This window comes from Mustela nigripes, chromosome 17 (genome assembly GCF_022355385.1).
Source record: "Mustela nigripes isolate SB6536 chromosome 17, MUSNIG.SB6536, whole genome shotgun sequence".
NCBI classification, from domain to species: domain Eukaryota; kingdom Metazoa; phylum Chordata; class Mammalia; order Carnivora; family Mustelidae; genus Mustela; species Mustela nigripes.
In genome coordinates, this window is record NC_081573.1 from 3305981 (window position 1) to 3322446 (window position 16466).

The following is a 16466-nucleotide window of genomic DNA, read 5'->3' on the forward strand; positions in this document are numbered from 1 at the left end:
CACTCATTCTCTCTTTAAAAAATAGATATATTTTTTAAAAATCTACCTTACTTCAAATGCAGTAGCAATTAACACATGGAAACTGATATCAAAAATACAATATATATGACTGCTTGAAAAGGAAAAAGTACAGACATGTTAATTTAACAAAACACTGATGGGATTTTGATCCCAAAAAACTATAAAAGATCACACAAACAGACATACCACAGCCATTTATTGGAAGATACAATATAGAAACGATGTCAAATGACTGCAAATTGATACACAGGTTTGACAGGATTTCCATCAAGATATTTTGTAGATACAAACAAGATTATTCTAGAAGTTATAAGGAAAGGCAAAGGAACTACAATAGCTAAAACATCTGAAAAGGAAGAATACAGTGGTCACAATCACTCATTCTAGATTTCTAATACAGTGAAACGTAATCAAGCCCACATTATATTTGTGGAGTAAGAGACACACAGATCAATGGAAAAGAAGAGAGGACCCAGAAATGGTCCAACGCAAGTACTTCCAACTGAGCTTGGACAAAGATACCGAGGAAAGTGAATGAAGAGAGAGTTAAAAAAAAAAAGGGAGAAAAGATGCTGGACCAGTTGATTTCCATACCACCCCCCAAAAGAAATCTCTGCAAAAACTTCACACCTGTACAAATATTAGCTCAAAAATGATCACAGCTTTAAATGTGAAGTGTAAAACAATACTTTAAACTAGAAACGATTTAGCAAAGAAACCATAGTATAGTATCTTCAGGCTCTAGATACCTTTGCTATATCTCTATGTATCCTTTTTTCCATCTAGAGTTTTACCACATTTTGGCTTCAAATTATTCTGTGGTATGCTTTAAATATTTAAAAAAAAAAATCATTCTGCAGTATGTACTATCTCAGGTTAAATTTAGAGAACTTGAGACTTAGTTATTTTATTCCTCGTAAGAATTCTCTGATGTGGATTCTGTTGTGAAAGTCATGGAAGAAATATAAAAATATTCATTACATTTGTAAGACTTCTTCCTATTATGAATTATTTTGTTCTATGACGAACTGGTGAACCCCGAGGACACACTGTTGCTTTAAAGGCCTTTAGATGTTCAGTAAATCTGCAGGTTTCTCTCTGGTATAAATACGGTCAGGACACCAAAGGCATGGATGTTGGACAGAAAGCCTTGAGATTTATTGCACTTGCAAGGGTGCTGTCCAGTATGAGGCCTGTGATGTTCTGAAGTTTTGATCCACAGTCAAAAGCCTTAGCGTGCACATTACCTTGACGTGGCTTCATCAGAGATGGGTATCCCGATGTCTAGGGAGCTGGGAAGCCTGTGTAAGTCCTCTGCCCCATATGCTGCATTTCTATGACTTCTCTTTCGTGTGGACTCTCTAAGGCCAATTCATGCTTGAACTGACCATAAAGGCTTTGTCACACTCACTACCTTTGTAACTCCCCAGTATGAATTCTCTGATGACTCACAAGGCTCGAATTTTGACTGAAGACCTTCCCACACACATTACATTTATATGGTTTCTCTCCAGTATGAATCATCTGATGTCTAGTGAGGTTTGAGCGCTGAATAAAAGATCGGCCACACTGGGTACATGTGTATGGTTTCTCACCAGTATGAATTCTCCGATGACTAGGAAGGCTCGAACTCTGACTAAAGACCTTGCCGCATTCGTTACATTTGTAAGGTTTCTCTCTAGTATGGATTACCTGGTGGTAAGTAAGGCTTGAGTACATACTAAAGGCTCTGCCACACTCGCTACACCGGTAAGGCTTCTCTCCAGAATGAATCCTGCGATGACGTGCGAGGTGTGAGTCGTAACTGAAGACCTTCCCGCATTCGTCACACTTGTAATGTTTCTCTCCTGTGTGGATTATTTGATGTCTCGTGAGATGCGAGCTCTGATTAAAGGCTTTGCCACACTCGGTACATTTGTAAGGCTTCACACCAGTATGGATTACTTGGTGGTTAGTGAGTTGTGAGCTATATGTAAAGGCTTTGCCACACTCATTACATTTGTAAGGTTTCTCTCCAGTATGAATTCTGCGATGGCTTGCAAGGCCTGAACTCTGACTGAAGACCTTACAACATTCGTTGCACTTGTAAGGTTTCTCTCCAGTATGGATTACCTGATGGTTAGTAAGGCTTGAACACTCACTAAAGGCTTTGCCACACTCATTGCAGTGGTAAGGTTTCTCTCCAGTGTGAATTCTGTGATGACGTACAAGGTGTGAATTGCGACTGAAGACCTTGCCACACTCAGTGCATTTGTAAGGTTTCTCTCCGGTGTGAATTCTTCGATGACATGCGAGGTGGGAGTTGTGACTGAAGACCTTCCCACATACATCACATTTATATGGTTTCTCTCCTGGATGGATGATCTGATGTCTAGTGAGGTGTGAACCAGGATTAACTGCTTTGTCACATTTGTAAGGTTCTTCCCTAATGTGTGCTTTCTGGTCTTGTGTGAGTAATGAAGAATGCAAGATATCATGCCGGTGTTCATTAGAAATGTTGGTGTGGACACTAGGAAGAATTCTGGGACGCAGTGAAACTGAAGAACCATTGTTGAGAGAATTCTCAACTTGGTAACATTCAAAAATTTTCCCTTCGGTCTGAAGTATCTGCACTCCAGCCAGATGTGACTGAAAGCTTAGTCCAAACGTGGTTTCAGTTGGCTTATTTCCTGCATCTCTTCTACCATAGTGATCCTTTCCACCAGTGAGATTTTTGTTAAGGGTCACAAGCATGGCTTTGTAATTTCTTTCACTGTCTCTCCACTGATACTCAAAGTCATGAATATTTTTCTGGACTGCTCTAAAGGCATAATCTTCGGTGTCACAGCTTTTATATCTTTCCAATTTTACTCTCTGCGATAGTTCCTCTGTATTACTGTTCTCTTTGGGTGGTAATTCCTTGATCATACATTTGGGAGAGATGGCTACAAGAGATAAAGAACCATAGGTTTCCCATTAATTCCAGAAAAACTTCATACTCAAAAACAAATTACACCAAAAGTACTACATATTTTGATCAGTTATGAAGAGGAACCATGATCTTCAATTTTTTAGGAACACAAAAGGAATAGAATTCTTTAAGATAAAAAGGTACTTATATGTGATTCAAATTACTTTTAGAGAAGCCTACTTTAAATAATCAATGGCAAAAAGAAAAAGAAAAATCAGTATGCAAACTTATGTTAGCCCTGACAGAAGGGGTATCATGGCCCCCAATCACATACCACTTCACAGAAAATATATAGCTGTTTCCTATCTGAAGAGATAAAAATACCATACATACCTACTGCATATTTATTGGGTATTAATGCTAAAGTACAATATGATATACTCTAATGCTAAATGATTCAGAAGAAACTTATCTGACGAGCAATCTAGTCAATGGCAATTTTCAGTTAGAAAACCAGAGCAGGGGCGCCTGGGTGGCTCAGTGGGTTAAAGCCTCTGCCTTTGGCTCAGGTCATGATCCCAGGGTCCTGGGATCAAGCCCCGCATCAGGCTCTCTGCTCCATGGGGAACCTGCTTCCTCCTCTCTCTGCCTGCCTCTCTGCTTACTTGTGATTTCTCTCTGTCAAATAAATAAATAAAATATTAAAAAAAAAAAAAAAAAAGAAAAGAAAACCAGAGCAGCACTGGGGAAATGAGGAAGAATTTAATCAAAGTTATAAAAATATTTTTCTGAATAATACTGGTTATAAAATTATATTCATTGGGAATGGCCATTTTGCAATACTGACCCATCAGTTACGCTGCATTATATATTTGGAAAAATAAATCATATACAATTGACAATTCATAAAACATTTTAGTAACCTACAATGAAGTCAGGACAGAAATAATAAATAACCACAATTACACAAAATTATAGTTTGTGGAATTCTTAACAACTCTCAAAAAAAAAAAAAGCAAGGGCTTCTATTCTGGAACTAGCACATAATACGAGAACAGGAATTTGTGTTAAGACCACTCTCTTTTGAAGTCTCAAGTCAGAGAAATACTTAACATTATAAAGAACAATAATTGGGGCGCCTGGCTGGCTCAGTCGTTAAGTGTCTGCCTTCAGCTCAGGTCATGATCCCAAGGTCCTGGGAGCCCCGAGTGCCGCTGACTGCTCGGCAGGAAGCCTGCTTCTCATTCTCCCACTCCCCCTCTACTTGTGTTTCCTCTCTCGCCTGTATCTCACTCTGCCAAATAAATAAACAAAATCTTAGAAAAGAATAATAACTGGGGAAAGAAGTCAGAAATCACAATTATGACTTTTTTAAAGTAATCTCTGTACCCAATGTGGGGCTCGAACTCATGACTTGGAGATCAAAAGTCAAAGGCTCCACCAACTGAGCCAGCCAGGCACCCCATAAATCACAACTGTGATTTTATAGAACAGCCAAGCAACAGAGCAATTCCCTATCTACACAATGTTCTTTAATTTTCTAGGTCACCGGCCACAAAGTATATGTAATAAAGAGCTTGTGCATGAAAACCTTCTTAACTAAGGCCAGATCAAATACTGTCTGAACAAAATTGCAGAATGAAACCCTACAAAATGTAAAGCAGGCTGCGGGGTCTGAAAGTCTGTGTCCACCCCAGTATGATGCTGTCGGAGGAGGGGGTCTCTGGCAGGTCATTAAGGTGGCGTACCAGCAATGGGATTAGAGGTGCCAGAAGACGTCTGAGTACTTACTGCCTCTCACTCTTGCCCTCACGCAAAAACACAGCAAGAATACTGTGTTCCTAACCAGAGAGAGCACGTGCCATCAGGAACTGAACTAATCAGCACTAAGATTTTAGACTTGCCAGCCTCCAGCACTGTGAGAAGTAAATTTCTGTCACTTAAGCCACCTGGTTTATGGTACGTGGAATGGCAGCCTGAGCCAAGACATAAGCAAAAGGCCAACTGATTAAAATTGTGATGGAAGGTTGCCGTATCTTAGTAAGCAAAAGAATTTCTGAGACTTTACTATGAAACATGTAATATTCTAAAACTTCTAATGGTGCTGACATGGTTAAAAGCCTTGAAATAAGCGGTGCCTGGGTGGCTCAATCAGTTAAATGTCTGTCTTCGGCTCAGGTCATGATCCTGGGGTCCTAGGATTGAGCCCCACATCTTTGTGAGGCTCCCTGTGGGGAGGTCTGTTTTTCCTTCTCCCTTTGCCCCTCCTGCCACTCGTGTGCATGCGCTCTCTCTCAAATAAATAAATAAAATCTTTAAAAAAAAAAAAAAGGGCACCTGGGTGGCTCAGTGGGTTAAAGCCTCTGCCTTCGGCACAAGTCATCATCCCAGGGTCCTGGGATCGAGTCCCACATTGGGCTCTCTGCTCAAAAGGGAGTCTGCTTCTCCCTCTCTCTCTTTCTGCCTGCCCCTCTGCCTACCTGTGATCTCTGTCAAATTAAAAAAAAAAAAAAAAAAAAAAACTTAAAAAAAAAAAAGCTTTTAAGTATATTATCATTATTATTATTATTATTTTTAAAGCAGGCTCCATGCCCAACGTGCAGCCCATTGCAGGGCTCGAACTCATCACCTTGAGATCAATGCCTGAGCCAAAATCAAGAGTTAGATGCTTAACTGACTGAGCCACCCAGGAGTCCCCAGATTTTCACTGTTATTTAAATAGCGCCAGTAGGCACATGGGGTTTGTGTTTCTAACCCCTATTTATAGAGAAAGTAAGTTAGAGCAACATGATTGACCTGGGCCTGTGGGTTCAGACAATGGATTCTTATGCACGACTGCCTACACGTCACAGCCAAGATCAGGAGCTCCGAGATAAGTACTTCAGTGGAGACCCCAGAGCTGTGTTGTGTTGCCGACAGTATTACTCAGCCATGCTGAGTGCCTCATCACCCCCTGCACTTATGGATTGCCATAGTGTCCGGGAACAGTGATACAGTGGATAAACCGGGACCGTTCCTTACAGTCAGCAGTGCGGCTGGTGAGGGGCTCCTGTGGGAATGAGGCTGTTCAAGAGTACAAAATTAATATGCTAGTAAGCAACAGTGCAGTCCATCCCAGTCAAGGTACCATGTAAGGAAAGGCCAGAAGGAAGGTCAGCAGTGGACAGCACAAGGGGAAGAGCACATGGGACAAGGGACTGAACTTGCCAATCTGTGGGAAGATAAGTGTACTAGGGCAGTTAGAATTCCCACCTCGGAATAAAAGAAGGAAATGATGAGGCAAATAGCATCACGCTGTCCCGTTCTTAACTCTAGGAATTATGGTATGGATGTCGGGCAAGAACGGAAGACATTTAACATGGGGGGAGGTAACGACAGTGGAAGAAACCATGTTTAGACACAGGGAGGCTGGGTGGCTGCTGAAGGCGAGGCCGAGGGGAAATGGTGAAACACTGGTAAAAAGGGACAGAGTTTCAGCTATGTGGTGAATAAGGTCTGAGGAACTAATGCACAACATGGTGACTACAGTTGATAATACTGTGTAATTGGAAACTGCTCAGAGAATAGAGCTTAGGTGTACTTACCAAAGGAGCAAAGAAAGAAAGAAAACAAGTGAGGTAATAGATCTTAATTAACTTGACTATGGAAATCCTTCCATGATGTATGTGTATTTCAAATCATCGTGGGGTACACGTTAAATGTAATTTTGTCAGTAAAGCCGAAAAACGGATTCAAAAATTCATCCGCCCACTGCCTTCTCTGAGTTAAAGCACAGTTTTTATGAATATCTCACTGTCTTCTGAGAACTAGGGAATCAAGAGCACAGGGGTAGAAAAATGGAACTGGTGTTTTTCCTAAGGCTTTATGCACACTTGAGCTCTGGCACCATGCCTGATGAAGTGCGCAGATCATCGGAAGAAAGTGTAAATGAAAAGTCCAGAAGCCCCATTCATTTCTGAGTCAACAGGGCTTCGATCTCAGCCAAGCAGGGCAGGGGCTCCCAGGAGGCAAACAAGGTTAAATACAAAGATACCCAAGGGCAGACCCCCAACTTCTGGAGAGATGTTTTCCTCACCCAGGGAGACCAGGTTCCGGTAGTTCTCCACCATCACATCCCTGTACAAGGCCCTCTGGGCAGGGTCCAGGCACTCCCACTCCTCCCGAGAGAATTCGATGGCCACATCCCTGAAGGTCAACCATCCCTGAAAAGAGAACACAAACATCTCACCAAGGAGCTGTGGGGAGAGTTCTTACCTTCACATAAAATGAAAAGAGAAGAGATGCATATAGAGGGATTCAGATGAAGTGGGTGTTCTTACAGGTCCACGGAAGGTACTTCTCAACAAGTTCTGTGTCCCTTATTTTGGCCTAATATATTTTCCATAAGAGGTTAGGATGGCCTCTCGGGATGGCTTTTTTTTTCTTTCATTTCTGTGGACAATAGAAGAAATATAAAAATAGGAAATCAGGGGTGCCTGGCTGGTTCAGCTAGAGGAGCATGTGAATCTTAACCTTGGGGTTGTGAGTTTGAGCCCCATGCTGGGTGTTGAGATTACTAAGAAAAAATAAACAAACTTAAAAAAAACAGGCAATCAATACAGGGCTACCCACAAGAAGTGTTATTTAGGCTATGGACATTGGGGAGGGTGTGTGCTAGGGTGAGTGCTGTGAAGTGTGTACGCCTGATGATTCACAGCCCTGTACCCCTGGGGCAGATAATACATTATATGTTAATTAAAAAAAAGAAGTGTTATATATCGTGTTTTAGACACTGAGTGATACTCAATATCCAGATGGGCTAGAGCACAAGTGTTATCTTCAGAGAGGACAATGTCCACAATGACTTTGGAGAAAGACCAGAATCTAAAAACTAGGATCATGATAGCAACAGCAAAGAACAGAAGCTCTTGAATGCTTCCCGTGTGGCAGGCATTGTGCTAAATGCTTTACACGCATAAACTGTAACAACATCACTCACTGAAGACAGATCTGTTCCCACCTTCCTGAGGAGACACCCGTGTCACACACATTCCCCAAAACCCGCCCAAGGTCAAATGCTTAGAAATGGCAGAATAAGCTCCTGAATCCAGATGTTTAGGCTTTGGAACTGAACCTAAACAAGTAAACATATCACCAGACAGCATCAAGAGTAGACTGAGAGGGCTCCCTGACACAATCTGAAACAAGTTCAAGGCCAACAACATGGAGATGCATAAAAGGTCATTATACATGCACACGTCACTCTTCTTATACTGTTTAACTTGTGTTAGACTAGGAAAAATGTACAGCTGTGGAAAATGCTTAAGATTTCACTTCAACAATTAATGACTTATTTATGAAATAATGATAACGTCTTTTCAAAAACTAGGGACTTGCGCGTCTACACATGCACACACACATATACACGCTCAAACGTACTGAAATAAGGAGTCAGCTCTCCAGGACACAAAGAGGCCCCCTCACAGGCTCCATGTCACTGGGGCACAAGGAGATGGAATCTGAGTGGAGGGAGACGGACTGAGGAAGGCCTGGGGGAGTGTGCACAGACACAACTCAGCTGGACACTTCAGGGTCAGAGAAGGTGAGCGAGTCCTTCAAGGGCGCAGCAGGAATGAGAGACAAAGTCATCCCAGAATATGACTGTACCTGACAGCCAGCCATTCCTGACTCCTTCCTTTCCTCTTCCTCCTCGTCCACGCTGCTGCTTCCTCAGACAAGATCGGCCTTGAGAATTCAATCCTAGGGGTCAAGAAGCTGCAGTTGAATGCTTAGAATCAATCGACGTCCTTCCTGTACCACAACGTCAAACACAAAGCCCTCTCCATGTGGAAAAGACAGTCCTCTGCTGCCCACTGCCACAGGAGGGGGCACAGGGACAGTGACTTCTTCCAGACACCAACCAGTGAGTATCCCCACCCCTTTCTTCAGAACTGGCTCCTGCCCAGGTGAAGCCCCCCACAACACACGACAGCAGTGGAGACCTGGGCTGGACCCGACACTCCCTTCCAGGTCACAGAACCACCCTGATCACACCCCACACAGAGCACGCCCGCCCCCCTGGGGTCAGTCGGAGGACCCAGAGCCTTGGTGATGCTGGATCCACACCGGAAGCAAGTGGTACTGGGGCTGAGTCCTCTCCTCCCCTCTGACCACTGCAGGGGACATCTCTGGGAGGGACACTGGAGCTGTATCTGCAAAATGCCTCAGCAGTCCAGTGTGATGCTGGGTGCGGCACACTCACAGCCCAGCACACCTCCCACCTTCTGGCTCTGCTCGCCTGTGGGCACTGCTATCGCCAGTGCCCAGATCTGGAAGGGGCAGGAGCTAGAAGGAACATGCAGGCCATAACTTCAACTCTTTTTTAAAAGATTTATTTATTTATTTTAGAGAGAGAGTGAGCTCATAGGATGGGGGATGCAGAGGGAGAAAGAGACTCCTGAGCAGACTCCCCACTAAACCCAGAGCCTGACTTGGGGCCCCAACCTACAACACGGAGAACATGACTTGAGATACCAAGAGAGTTTGATGTTTAACCCACTGGGCACCCATTCGCCCCTGCCACAATTCCAATTCTTTTAAACTCTCCCCTTACTGCCTGTGAAGTGGCTTCCCCTTTGTTACTGGAGGCCCCCCACCTGCTCATCAAGAGCTCCTCCCAGAAAAAGGGGGGGCCTCTCCACATTTTGTTTTCCATGATCTCCCTGGAGATTTCCTTCTTACTCTAAATTTCTCAATCTTCCTTTCTCCCACAGCTGCTACTTTGCCATCTGTTTGTGGTCCTCCCTTATTTTCCTTTGTTCATTTTTCTATAATTCTCTCAGTGGGTCTTGTGAAAATAAATAAGGAAACCTCATTTAAAACGGAGTAGGCAAGAGCTCTCAGGCAAGTACCACTCTCTGCAGCCTACTTTACCAGCAGGAAAAGGGGAGATAAGAACTATTTTTAACACGGGAGGGTATTTTTTTTTTTTTTAAAGATTTTATTTACACATTTGAGAGACAGAGATCACAAGTAGGCAGAGAGGCAGGCAGAGAGAGAGAGAGAGGAGGAAGCAGGCTCCCTGCAGAGCAGAGAGCCCGACGTGGGGCTCGATCCCAGGACCCTGGGATCATGACCTGAGCCAAAGGCAGAGGCTTTAACCCACTGAGCCACCCAGGCGCCCTAGGGAGGGTATTTTTTATGAGAATTTCATCTCCTGCTTGTAAGAAAAAAAAAAAAAAAAAAAAAAGGAAGCTCCCTCCTGCCCCAGCAACAAATGCACTAACCACCACGTGCTACCACTGAAAAACCGCCACCACCTCCAACTCTTGCTCTTCTCCAATAAACTTTTGTTTAAAGCAACCCTCCTCAATCTCCTAAAAATGAAAGCTGACCTTCCTTTCCTTTCCCGACTACCCTATGCACGCCATGCACGTCCCAAACCGTAATTCCTCTGCTTCTTCCCGAATCATCTCGTTTTGCTAGTAAGGGGATGGGACATGTGCTTGGAAGGTGGACAGCCCCTCCGCTCCTCCGCGTTCCTCTCACCCAGGAGGGGGTTGGGATAAGAGGCCCACCTCCCACAAGAGCACATTATCCGGAGCGGGGTGCTCTGTCTCAAGACAGGACCTTTTTAGTCACTTCCCAACAAAGAGTGAGGAGAGGCGAGGACTGACGGGCGGAAACCCGGGGAGCGGAGGAGCCCGCGGAGAGGGACGCGAGATGAGGGGCAGTGCGAGCGTCTCCGGGGAGGGCCGAGTTCTCCGAACCTCCCGGCCCAGAAGAGGACCGGCCTCTCCTGAGGGGCGGCCGGCGCTGTCCCCTAGGGGCCGAGAACGGCGCGCACCCACCTCGCGGATTTCAAACCCTAAAGGAAGCCCCCGGCCTCCAAAGGAAGCGTCTGAATTTGGGGGGGGCTGAAGGGGTGGTGCAGGGATTTTAGCTGCCCCCACACCCCGGGGGTAGACGAGGGGGGACTGCGAGGCGCATGTTTAAACAATAAAGACGAAACTCACACTCCACAGACTGGCCTCGGCTCCACGAAACCCGCTTCCGGGTCTGCAGACCTCTGCGCGCGCGCAGAGGGAAGAGGCGGGGCCTGGGCGGGGCGCAGAGCAAAGCCAGGCCTGCGTAGGGACCGCGCGGGACGGAAGGAGGGGCCTCAAGGGCTAGCGGTAACCATAGAGACGAGGCGTTGGTTGGGGACAGGCCAGGATGCGCGGAGCCCACACGGGGTCAGGACCTGGGAGTAGCTCCCAAGTTTTTAGGGTTTAGTGATACTTGAGTCCTGTTTCTTCGCCAGGGCCGCAGCATTGCTTTTTGTTTCAAGTTAATGTTTCAGTTTTAAGGTAAAAGCTGAGAGTTTTGTGGACGCCACTTCTGTTGGAGAGTAAGATGTTACCCTCTTCACAGCTGAAAACGGTTCAAGTCAAAATCCGCAAGTCCCGCCGGAGAAGCTGAAACAGCTCCGAGATCTGGATGCTGGGACCTCGGAGCGAGGTGGATGTGGGCGGTGGGCGAATTCTGGAACACTGTTGCAACTTAACCAAAAACTGGAATAGGCCTAGGCAGTGCGTACTAGAAACGTGAAACTCAAATTCGGCCTGGGCAGAATGTGCAATCTCATTAGGGCGCCCAGAACATCATTTCCGTTTCTACTTTCCATTCACTTCTGAGTCGGTGACTCAACCCTGTGGTGTTCCGGAAACTTTCCCAGGGACAAGACCTGAGGTGTGGGACTTGGAGAACTAAGGCGTGTGATAATTTATTGCTTTTTAAAAAGCAGTAACTTTTTTAAAAGATTAAATTGCATCGCTGTTTTTATACTTCTATCATTCCACACTTGAGATGAATTATACTCAAATGCATTTGAGATAAACGCTGTTGGCATCACAATATTGTTAAGTCGTAATTTCTAAATATAATTTCAAATTCACTTTACAGTCACACTGAAGATAATTAGAAACCACGTTTTTTATTTAAAAATTTTACTGGGGAGCCTGGCTGTACTAGCCAGCCATTGGTCTCCTTGCTCAGTGGGGAGCCTACTTCTAGAGAGAAGCTCCCCCATGCTTTTGTTCCCTCTCTTGCTATCTCTCTAAAAAAAAAAAAAAATGATAAGTGAAAATTTGCTCTTTTGGTTATAACCTATGGGTAGAGAATTCTGCCAAGCACAATGTCTCCAACTCCGGGGACGTGCTGGTCACTCCGCATGTTAAAAAAAAAAAAAAAATACTGAGCACAAATGAGCAAGCTATCAGAAAATCCCTCCCACTAACCCCGCCACTCCTTTGCTTTTTTTTTTCTTCTGTGTATATTGAGCTACTGTCACATGAGCATTTTAACGATCAGTCATAAGGAAACAGAAGAGACACAGGGAAACTGCCCGCAGAAAGGGAAAGCCCTGCATCTAAATCCTCCTGAGGAAAATGGTGATCTAAAACCCAATTCCGAGGGTATTACAAGAATTAACTCACAAACGGTATGTGAAGTTCCCAGCACAGTTCCTGACATGTGAGCACATCGTGGGTGTCAAAAAACAATATTGTTTTAATGAAACGAATGTATGTTGTTTCTGTAAGGAAAAATGTAAACTAAAAATGTGAAAACCTCTTTCTTTTCACATTTAAAAATGTGAGAATATTTTTCTTTTCTTCCCTCTTGGGGGAAGAAAAAGCGAAGAGACTTCTCTTTCTCCCTTTTCCTAGAGCATTTCCCTTAGAAACTTGTAAGTTCTTTGTCTTCCTGTTTGAAATGTTTGTATGTCTTTGAAAAGCTAAATCAGGCTCTTACCAACACTGTAACTCAGGAATGTTTGCTCAAGGATCTGGGAGCCCTCTCTTTGAAATATAAACATAAAAGGGAATATCTCTTTATCTCCCAATTCTTGTGGAAGGATAGGTGCCTAACTCATAACTTGCCTTGTTCCTAGTGGCAAAACTCCCTCCTGTCATAAAGCTAAGTTTGTTTTCCCTTTGGTTAAAGCCAATTAGCTAACACAAACGGCCACCAGCTTACCTGGTGATGTCAGGAAGAACATGTATAACAAATGGTGCTGTCGTGTCTTCCCGAGGACTAGTTATGATCTTTCTTGAGAACACATCGGTCGTATCGCCTTGTCTTCTCTCACAGGGTGAGATTCATTTTTGCAGTCTCTCAAGACTGCCTCTGATGCACATCACATTCTGGTTTAATGCTTATTCACTAATGAAACTGTTTTCTTTCTGTACACTTGTGGAGAGGATTGCTGGCTTGTGAGACGATTTTTTAAAAAAATTGTATTCCCCAACAACACCCGCTGAGCTTTTACTTAAACCGGTTCCAATTTAGGGGCGCCTGGGTGGCTCAGTGGGTTAAAGCCTCTGCCTTTAGCTCAGGTCATGATTTCAGGGTCATAAGATCGAGCCCCACATCCGGCTCTCTGCGCAGTGAGGAGCCTGCCCCCCCCCCCACTTGTGATCTCTTTGTCAAATAAATAAATAAAATCTCTTTAAAAAATGCAAAACCCGTTCCAATTTAACATCTCCGCTTCTAATAGAATACACACTTCTAATTGTTAGGGTCCGTGATCAAAGGAACGAGACTGATACAAAGCAAAGGTCAAACAAAACTTTATTTCGTGCCAAGCATCAAGAATCAAACTGACCGGTCAGGACTATCTCTTACGAAAAGGCGAGGACGGTGATCCCGACAAGGTCACTCCCAAGAAGGCCGCTCCGGACGAGGCTGCTCTAGATGAGGCTGCTCCATAGATGAGGCCGCTCCATGATCGGAGCCACTCCCAAGAAGAGGCCACTCCCAAGATGAGGCCGCTGCTCCATGGGGTTGCTCCCCAGACAAGGCCGCTCCCAAGAAGACGCCATTCTGGACAAGACCGCTTCCCAGACGAGGCTGCTCCCGACGACAAAGAGGCAACGATGACAGCGACGATGACAAGGAGGACAACCCGGATGACACAGACTCTGCTCCCCACGATGCTACTCTGACAAGGTTGCCACCCAGAGGAAGCCACCGCTGCGGACAAGGCCGCTCGTGGCTCGGGGTGGCAAGGCATTTTGCGGCAAGGCTGCTGGTGGCTAGGGGCCGTTGGCATCTCTGGGCCACTGACGTCTCGGGACCGCTGGCATCCAGGGGCTGCAGGCATCAGGACCGCTGACCGCTGGGCCGCTGGACTGCTGGTGTCTCGGCACTGCTGACGTCTAGGGGCTGCAGGCATGGGGACCGCTGACCACTGGACTGCTGGACCACTGGTATCTCGGGACCACTGACTGCTGGGCCGCTGGATCACTGGAGTCTCAGGGCCGCAGGCATCGAGGGACCTCTGACAGCTGGACCACTGGGGTCTCAGGGCCGCAGGCGTCGAGGGACCGCTGACAGCTGGACCACTGGGGTCTCAGGGCCACAGGCATCGAGGGACCGCTGACAGCTGGACCGCTGGTGTCTGGGCAGCTCGGGGCTGCTGGAAGCTGCACGTGGCTGAAGGCTGCAGGTGGCTCAGCGCTGCCAGAGGCAGGGCCTCAGGCGGCTGGAAGCTGTAGGCGGCTAGAGGCTGCAGGCGGCAGCTCAGGGCCACTGGAGGTGGGACCGCTGGCGGTGGGGCTGGAGGCTGCAAATGGCGGCTCGGGGCCACTGGAGGCGGGGCTGCAGGCGGCTGGAAGCTGCAGGCGCAGGGACCGCCGGTGGTGGGACCGCTCACAGCGGTTATAGCTCTTACAAGAGCTGTTATAGCTCCTCCACCCCGCTGACTCTTCGCTCCCGTGGACTCTTCTGCTCCCAGCTCTCCTCCTGCTCCCGAGGCAGCTCTCCTCCCCCTCTGCTAGCCTCGCAGCAACCTTTATGCAGTTGGTTGAGTCCCACCCCTATACAGGTGGCCAATCGGATCTCAATCCACCCTAGTGGATATACACATGCTGCACCGATTGGACATCTCCACCTGGCCTGCCCCACCCCTACATCAGGGTCCATAAGCAAGTTCCTCTGGGAGGGGCAGACCCTTACACTAATCTAACATTGTTTGAAACATTAATTTAAATTAGCCAGGAGACTGTTCCGTCTGCGAGACACTGAAGTACTTTGGGCTTGAAAAGGCAGGAAACATTCCAAGGCGGGGCTGAGGTCCAGATTCCACCCTTACGTGGGTCACGCCCCTTTTGTCCAGACCAGGCCACCATCTTTATCCCACCACACGGACAAGACCCGTGGGCAGGAAGAGCTGTTGTCCCAGGTTGTGAGGGTGGGCATGTTATATACCTTGCGGTTGGGGGAAGGTGATGAAGAGATGGGAGGTTTCAACAGAGTTTTCACATATTAAGGAGGGCCTACAAGGTGCCGGGGGTGGGGGGGGGGAGGCCTTGCCCACTAGGCTGATGCTAATGCCTGTCATGACAGGGATTTTGATCAAGCTAGTTGGGAGATTCTTGGTGGGGTGTTATGATCCTGCTATCATTTACATTCCCTTCTACCCCAGTCTCCTCCAGTTTATGGTGGGGAGGGAGACATTAGGGCTTCAGGAACTGAGAGTTATTTGCCTCTGGAAATTTGTGCTATTGATAAGGTAACCTCCCTGTTTAGGTCTCTAGGACATCTGTAGAGCAAGGGAGATTCCTGTTCTGCAGGATTGCGATCCCTGCAAGTTAACTATTTATCGTTTTATGGCAGTCAGGGGTGTCTGAGGAATGCTACACATATTACGGAGGGGAGCGGGTGAAGAGGGGGTGCAAGGCGCCAGCTCTTGCTTTGTCCTCAGCCAGCCTCCTGCTCCCTCATCAAGGTGAGTCAGTGTCAGATTTTCTTGTTCAACACTGGTCTTTGCGGGACCGTCCCCCTGCCCCCGGGCTGCAGTCCTCAGCACCCAGGATTCGGGATCGCCACCTTCGATAAAACCCCTTCGCCCACATGTCCCGCGCCCGATGATTCCCAGCAGCATCATCAGACATTCCAGGCCTGGGGGCTCCATTGTGGGTCCAGGGGTTCACATCTGTTTGGAGTTAAAGTCGCCGGGGCTTTAAAGTCGCTTTCCGTCCAGGTAGACAGAGCCTGCCTCATCTTCCTGCTGGAAAAAATCCTCCGGGACTCCCGCCATGCTCCGGCCCCTGCCCCTCTCAGCCGCGCTGTGTGTGGAGCCTTCCCTCCCTGTCCCCCAGGGCAGAGGCATTCGTGCAGAACCGGCCGCCACATCTCCATGGCCTTGGGGTTCCCTATCCCCTGACGCCCCTCCACCTACGAGACCTCCGGAGCCGGCAGTCCTCTCCTTTGTACTCGCCGCCTTAGGGTTTCTTCCGCACAAACCGCATGCCACTGGCTGTGCTTGTCATGGTGTTTGCGTTCCCTACTTTCTAGTAGGGCTTCTTCCCAGGCAAAGAACATCTTTATTCTATACTTGTGTGAGGGTGTGAGGCGAGCAGACAGCCAGCGAGAGTGAGAAAGACTACGTGTGTGAGACAGGAAGAAAGGGTAGAACAGTGTAGAGCAGGTGGACGTGGAGAGAGAGTACGAGTGGAGTGAACCAGAGAAAGTAGAGGGAGAATAGAGAGATCCAGATTAAAACGTATCTCCAGAGAGGTGAAGGGTAGCACAT

General features: G+C 46.8%; 1 protein-coding gene across 1 annotated transcript; it reads right to left on the minus strand.

Annotated features, from left to right (window-relative positions):
* Positions 1-200: 200 nt before the first annotated feature.
* LOC132005479 (zinc finger protein 665-like) lies at positions 201-10970 on the minus strand. The gene is given in 5 exon segments (XM_059382657.1): positions 201-1446; positions 1448-2945; positions 6987-7113; positions 8558-8650; positions 10906-10970. Coding segments are annotated over 4 exon segments (1704 nt in total). The 5' UTR covers positions 8573-8650; positions 10906-10970; the 3' UTR covers positions 201-1382.
* Positions 10971-16466: the final 5496 nt, after the last annotated feature.